This window comes from Brassica napus, chromosome A9 (genome assembly GCF_020379485.1).
Source record: "Brassica napus cultivar Da-Ae chromosome A9, Da-Ae, whole genome shotgun sequence".
Lineage (NCBI taxonomy): Eukaryota > Viridiplantae > Streptophyta > Magnoliopsida > Brassicales > Brassicaceae > Brassica > Brassica napus.
Window position 1 is genome coordinate 37,289,104 of NC_063442.1, and position 7,734 is coordinate 37,296,837.

General features: G+C 41.8%; 1 protein-coding gene and 1 pseudogene across 1 annotated transcript; one reads left to right on the forward strand and one right to left on the reverse strand.

Moving 5' to 3' along the window:
- The first annotated feature begins 946 nt into the window (after positions 1-946).
- LOC106412408 lies at positions 947-2,416 on the forward strand (annotated as a pseudogene).
- A 2,829-nt stretch (positions 2,417-5,245) lies between these two features.
- LOC106391102 (fasciclin-like arabinogalactan protein 10) lies at positions 5,246-7,026 on the reverse strand. Its single transcript, XM_013831671.3, has one exon. The coding sequence runs from the start codon at positions 6,732-6,734 to the stop codon at positions 5,460-5,462; it is 1,275 nt and encodes a 424-aa protein (XP_013687125.1). The 5' UTR covers positions 6,735-7,026; the 3' UTR covers positions 5,246-5,459.
- Between the last annotated feature and the right edge of the window lie 708 nt (positions 7,027-7,734).

The following is a 7,734-nucleotide window of genomic DNA, read 5'->3' on the forward strand; positions in this document are numbered from 1 at the left end:
ATCTAATGTGTCAATGGCTAAACAAAGTTTATGTTAATATGTTAACATCATAATCTGATCTAATTGATTTTAATCTTAATTGTTGGGGTCAATCCATAATATTAAAAAAGTTAAATCTGATTAACAATATTTAACCCGATCCATCCCTTTAATCGGACCCGACATGACCGTTCTTTCCTAAATCGCGATTTCTTTAGTTTTAGCGTTCCAATTTTTTTTTTAGAAGTTTCGAAAAGAGAGAAAGAGATTGAGAGAGACTTGAGAGACAAAGAAAGGTCGTCGATTTCTAGGTTTGTAAGAAAGTTTGGTAAAATCGGAATCGGAATCCAAATTTGGTGAAATCGAATCCCAATCCAAATTTGGTGAAATCGAATCCGAAAGAGCTAATGGAAGAAATGTAATAAACTGTTAATCCTTGTTTGTTTACTTGGAGAATCAGTCGATGTCTTTCACCATGTTCTTATGTAATTTTTTTTGCTAACAGTGACACGATCTTGGTGAAGATAAACCATTGGCCGAAAACCCACATTAACAAAGCACATTATCTTCAGTTGTCTTACTCTTTAGCTTATTGTTCAATCCTCCACCCAATTTCATCTCTCTTTTTATGTTTTTCTTTCTGAAAATCGATTTAGGGTTTGTAATGAAATCAAATTTGGGGAAGAAGGGTTATGTCGGGTAGGTTTTACGGAGTTGGGTCAGGTCAGGTCGAATTTTTCCTTTCTTATTTCGGGCTTAGATTTTTTAATTACAGAATAACCTCATTAACTCATCTTAAAATCAATTACAATTTGTTGTGATGTTGGCACCATATATATTGTTATATCGTATATGTGACATGTATTAACATAAACTTTGTATAGTTACTGCCACGTTATGATATATCGGATCGTTTTCACCGTATTATAATAAACGTCACGTACCTGTCAAACTTTTTTCCAATTTAAATTAACAGTTGATAAGCTTGAGGTTTGTTAATGCTCCTAATACGACGTCGATAGTAAAAGACCTAAAGTATACACTCCTCTCCCGCCGCTTTCTTCTTCGGCCGGAATCTGACGTCAGCATAAAATTCGCGGTGATTTTACGTTGAAAGATGGCAGCTTTGCAAGGTTACGGCTTGATCTCCACGAACTCTCCCCTCCATTTCCCTCGTACGCATCAATTCGACGACTATAAGAGGTTACACTCACTTCCTCTCTATTGTCCAAAGATGATTGTAGAGATAAGTGTTATTGGTTTCGTTAAAATTCTATCATTTTATATCTTTACAAGGCATTGGATCTGTTAGTTAGACTATAGTCTTATGATGATCTCTGATTGGCTGAGTTTTTTTTATTACCGGAAGCGCTGTTTTGTCTGAATTGTTAACATGCTCTGGCTTTATCTTTACATCACGCAGAAAGAATGTGAAATGGGTCTCTCCAATAGCAGCTGTAGTACCTAACTTCCATCTCCCAATGCGAAGTCTCGAGGATAAAAACAGGTCGGTTTAGCCTCAGTTCCGGTTTACTGTTCTTGTTGATGCCACAACTCTCTCTCTCTCTCTCTTGTTACAGGACAAACACAGAAGACATAAGGTCACTTAGAGTGATCACAGCCATCAAGACACCGTATCTCCCCGACGGAAGATTCGACCTCGAAGCATACGATAACCTAGTCAACACGCAGATAGAAAAAGGCGCTGATGGTGTGATCGTCGATATAAAACATCTATCGAAGGCATGACTGCTCACTTTCAAACCGTTCTTCACATGGGACCAACGATTATATACAATGTCCCAGGGAGAACTAGTCAAGATATACCTCCACAGGTTATCTTTAAGCTCTCTAGGAATGAGAATCTAGCTGGTGTTAAGGAATGCGTGGGTAATAACCGAGTTGAAGAGTATACTGAGAATGGTGTTGTTGTGTGGAGTGGTAACGATGATCAGTGCCATGATTCTAGATGGGATCATGGGGGGACTGGAGTTATATCGGTTACTAGCAACTTGGTTCCAGGTTTGATGAGGAAGTTGATGTTTGAAGGTAGAAACTCGGAGTTGAACGCAAAGCTTTTGCCTTTGATAGATTGGGTGTTCCAAGAACCGAATCCTATTGGTGTAAACACAGCTTTGGCTCAGCTTGGAGTTGCGAGGCCGGTCTTTAGGCTACCTTATGTCCCGTTGCCTATGTCTACAAGGGTTGAGTTTGTTAAACTTGTGAAGGAGATTGGAAGAGAACATTTTGTAGGGGAGCGAGATGTTCAGGTGCTTGATGATGATGACTTCATTTTAATCGGTCGGTATTAGATTATGTCGATTCCTTGAAGATTGGTTATGTTCATTTTTAGCTTATGGATCATAATAGTTGCCCTGTTCTGTTTGCTATTTTGTAATGAATCTGGTTTCTATTTTTTTTTATTCAGACATTATTTTTTTTCCACAAATTGTTTTTATTGATTAAACGGGCCAAGCCCACGGCCGGAGCCCACAAACAAAAAGCCCACTAGCATGAGGGGCAACTTACAACAAAGGCCGAGGCCCAAAATGAAAACCGGCCCAGCAGACCCAAACCACGAAATCAGACGGTTCGCCCTAGAGACGCACCAAGGAGACAGGCTGGACACGTGTAAACATCTGGAGAGTCTGCACGCCACGCGTCGTCCGCCTCGACTTGATCTCCGCCTCACCGCACAACCGCCGACACCAGCCACCGACACCCACTTTTCACCGGATCTCCGATACTGCAGAGCCTCCGCGTCACCAAATCACTTCACGGCCGCACTGTCTTCACGCCGGAGAGATCGTCGTTCAAACGAGATCTCCATCCGACTCTGAATCACCAGAAACCCTAGAAAGGCGCGCCGCGAACCACCGCTCTCTCGTCTTGACAATCGTCGCCGTCGCCAGGCAACTCGACCTCGACGACCCACGAACTCAGACTCGAACTACACGAAACCAGTAACCACAACCCAAAAATTAGGGCTTCAACACGACGGCGAGGATCTTTCTGAGCCTCCTCACCCCGTTATACCTAAGCCGGCAAAGAAGAAGCTGAAGAAGCCTCCCTTCCCGGAAGCTAGAGCGGCGTCGGTGAATCTGAGATAGCCTCCACCCCCCGCAGACAGATCGGCGTCGATGAAGCTAGAGGAGCCTCCATCGCCCGGAGAAACACAATCCGAACCAATCAAAACCTCCGTCTCCTCCGAGGCTCTCCAAACGGCGCGTCTTCACTCCAAGGCCGACCACCGACAAAGTCAGTTGTGGTATCAGAGCTTCGACAAGGCGACCGTTGATGGCACTTCGGAAACAAGGCGGAGAGAAGCTAACTTGCTGAATGCGAAGGGCTCCGGCGACGGCACGGACGCTCACGCGCCGGCCGTACGCCGGAGAAAGTCTTTTTTTTTCAGACATTATTTAACTCAAATAATTTTTGGTTAGGCAAAATAATAAGCGAACCACTCTAAGCCGAGAGAAAACCGGTTGGAATTCGATTTAATATACGTTATAAGTAAAGTTAAGATAGAGCATATGTCACCAATTCGAGCCCGGTCAAGGTGGTTGAGTGTCGCTTCAATTACAACTCTCCACCAGGGTTCGACTCCATATTGGTACCCTTCTCGAGAATTAATTCCGAGGCCTTCCCAGTATAATCTGGTGTTTGTCCGTCAGAGGTGACTCTGTGCGGCTTCTTCTTCCTCACGTGGAATGACCTTTCCCAGTTCAGTCTGGTGTAATCTCAACTAGTTGTTGAGGAGGTAATCTAAATTACCTCTCTTTTTATATTTTTTAATATTTGTCGGTCGAAACATTTAAGGATCCATGAACTGCTGTCAAAAGAAAACCTATGCGTTTCTTGGACGTTTCTGTAACTTTGTTTTACAGGACCTGAAGCTCCAGTAATCTTCAACTGTGTAAATATTTTTTGGCAAGGTTATTAGGCAGCAAAAGCTCTAATGATTGATAGTTAGAATGGCACTGTGGTTATTTGTCACATATTTGTCTGAAGAAGCATGTTATACTATATATGGAAGTTGAGAGACTGAACCAGTGGAGATTGACACGAAGATGAGTTTGTGTCTTAGATTTATGTTTATATTTGTGGCACGAAGCTGATCTCATCGTGGGTGTGCGTGTGTATGGGAATGATTCTGAAGATCTCAGACACATCTTCTTCTGGTTTTGTTCCCCAGAAAAGAACTGAGAAACACACAATAGGAAGAGTAGAGTTACATAGAAATAGATAGAGGGCTTGTGTATTGTAAGAGGTTAGAGAGAGATGAAGAGGATGAGAGAATAAGCCTTTTGAAAAACAATGAAACTCGTGATTATATAGGTATTACTACTAAAGACCAAATGGCAAATTGGAAGAACAAGTCAACGTCCAGAATCATTAGCATGATTCAAAATGATCAAAGTTATTATAATTCTAAACCTAAAGTCTCTACTCTTTCCACCTATTCAGGCTATTCTTAGAGTAAGCATTGTCTACCCACAAACAAATAGATGATGAGTCGCCTTTAAACCATGCATCAAACATAAACTAAAGCTTATAAAATCACCAAACAAGTAAAATCATAAATGGCAAAAGATTCACCAGACTGGGGGTAATTTATCATGTAGTTGGTGATGCTTATAATGATGAGTTTTGTTGGTCCAAATCAGAATCACCACGCCCACTCATTATTTCAAGATGGTACCATATATGAATCCCCATCAAGCTTAGTAATCTCATCCATTACATGTGTCTTTAATCACCTATAAGAAATTAACATTCGAATTTCATTTTAGTAGCAAGAAAAGGTGGATGTATATAAATGTTTATCCACTGTCCTTGCATAGTTGTACTGCACAGTGCGCATCAGCCTTGATAAAGAAAAGATTATACGGTCCTTTACTAGTCAGCTAGAGGTGAAGTTGAGTATCGTTTATGTTATCTTAATGAACTTGGACCTAAAAGTTTTGTCGGTGATGGGGAATAGTAATAAACATAAGCCCGTTGGGCTCTTGAAAAATACTAAATTTATTATAAAAAAAAATGATAAAGAACGTGGACCCCAAGGGACACTCTCTTCTCACTTCACTCCACGAGCACGTGGGATATTTAATAAGTTCAATTTCCAACGGTACTTTGCCTTTTAGTTACTCAAATTTTCTCTATTTTAAAAGAAAATCCAAATATTTAATTAATACTACGTTGCATCGCCCAATGACAATCGTGATTACTTTTCGTAATTGTAAATGTACCAAAGGCCAAGACAAAATCCTCAAACTAGAAACTAGTTAAGTTCAACAGTAGCACCAAGAGGTCCAAAACAAAAGCAATCATACTACATTAATTAGAAAGAAGATTAAAGCTTAAACCTCACTCTCTAATCTCAGTCTTAAGAAACACACAAAAATAGAAGAAAATTAGAAAATGAAAAAAGAAGAAGAGAATGGCAGTCTACGTAATTACGAAAGTTTCCAAGGGTTTGTTTATAGCAATAGAGATGTAGCGGCAAATGTGACCAATACAGTGGTGACGTACGCAGAAGCGCACACGTGAAACGCCGCGTTTTTAGCATTGCTGTCCTCTGAACTTGTCGGCGAGTCTGACGGAGCTCCTTCCGGCGAATTATCAACTGGAGGCGCAGGCGGTGAAGCTGCGACTGGTGACGGCGCTTCAGCTGGAGACGGCGACTTAGCCGGAGATGGTGTCGGTGCACTTACAGGTTCCGGCGCCGGCGCCGGAGATGGTGATTTTCCGAAGAGCTCGGTAGGGAGGAGGACTTTATCCACCGTGAATATCACGACGGGTGTCTCATCCACCACCGTGTCAGCGAGTCTCGACGGTCCAATGCCAGTGTGGAGAATAACTTCATCGCCCGAGGTTGACGTCGTTAAATCATATTTACCGGCACCGTTAGTAGCTAACGTGGAGATTGCATCTTTATTAGTCTTCAACGAGCCTTTGGGTTTGTACTCAGCGAGGGCGTGATACTCTAGGAGCGAGACCACCTCAGCTTGCGTGAGCTTGGTTAGATCCGGTACGCCTTCGGCTTTGAAAGCTTCATCGGACGGTGCAAAAACAGTCAACCCTTTTTCAACGGTGGATACGTAGGTCTTGAGCACACCGCTCGTGACGAGCAAGTTAGCGAAGGTTTTGCAACCGGCTTTCTCGAGAAGTCCGGTGATGTTGTTGAGACCGTCGGCGGAGGGAGCCGGAGCGGTTAAGATTCCGGGAGCGATGATCGGAGCGTCGATTTCGAGGACGGAGATGTTGTAAGGGATCTGCTTAACTAACTTGGTGTAGGTTGAAGCGAGCTTGGAGCCAGGAGCGGCGGAACCGAAGCCGACCTTGCCGCCTTTGAGATCGGTGATGTTGACGAAGCCTAGGTTTCCGGGAGCGTTACCGGTGGTTTGGTAAAGCGTGGTGGTGAGTGTGGTGCCTTGAGAGATCTTGTGGAGCTTGACGGGGTCGTAGTAATCGAGGAGGACGAGGAGGCTGAGGGCGTTTTTGACGACGGAGAGTGGGTGTTTTCCGGCGAGGGAAGACATTGCGCCATTGTTGAGGACGAGGAGGGTGATGGTGGTGCGGCTGTTGATTTCGTCGGCGAGCTTTGTTTGGGAGAGGTAGCTGTTGAAGGAGGAGTATTCAGGTGATTCGGAGAGGATTTGGGTGATGTTGTGGCCGGAGACGGTGGAAAGGACGGCGAGGAGAGATAGAGTGAATGTGGTGAGGAGAGAGAGAGCACGTGATGAAGAAGCCATTGAGGTTTTTGACGGTTGAGTGGAAGTGTGGACTGTCGGAAAAGAAAGTGAGAAGACACGAGTTTAAGAAAGGAGATTAAATAAGTGGTTAACCATGGTTGTGTTAAATAACACTGGTTGGTTTGAGAACACGTGCTTTTGTTAAAAAGCCTGTAATCACGTAAATGGGCTTTTGGGCTTTTTTTCTTTGTTTCTACACAAAATCAACCGTTATATCACTATTATGAATGACATCATTACTATAATTTTGATTAGTAGATAGTGTTTTTTTGTATTCAGTAACCTTTTTCCTTACCACTTAACGCTCCAATATATCATATTCTCTCTTTACTTTACTTTACTGTAATATTGTAAAATATATTTGATAAAAGTCATTTTATGCTTATTCTATCAATGTGTAATATGTTTTAATATGTTTAGTGTTTGTAAGTTATCTTTCTTTCTACACTAGCTTTAAAATCTAGTCAGAATCAAATTTGGATACTTTGGTCATCAGTAGTTGGTAATTTGGTACTATCATCTTTCTAAAGTGGAGAAGAAGGTTCTTATTGCCGACAAAATCATCAATGATAATAAATAATTTCATAACATAAAGATAATTTTTACTTTACTAAAATAAAAATAACGACAAACAGAATGTTTTAATAGTCCTTCAAAATCTACAAAAGTTAAATCATTACATTAAAACACACAGAAATTTTTAAAATTTAAACTTGACCACCCCAAATTAGTAACCACTACTAGTTAGGCGAAGATGAGGCTTTATTCCTTTATTTAAAAGCCCGTTAATAAGGAAGAAGAGGCTGCACGTGTGAGAGCACACACGGGTCACGTGTCACTCACTTCCTCACCTTCACATGATTTCTATTGGGCCTGTCCTTAAGTGCTACGAGAATGTTGGGTGAAGTTAGCAGGTTATCTATAGTTAGCACCACCTAATGTCATGGATCATCATATCAATTGACCATTATTGGATTCATTCACGTTTTAATATTGAACA

Excerpts from the sequence above, each read along its gene's own strand:
- LOC106391102 (XM_013831671.3), bottom strand. The coding sequence starts at position 6,734 with ATGGCTTCTTCATCACGTGCTCTCTCTCTCCTCACCACATTCACTCTA.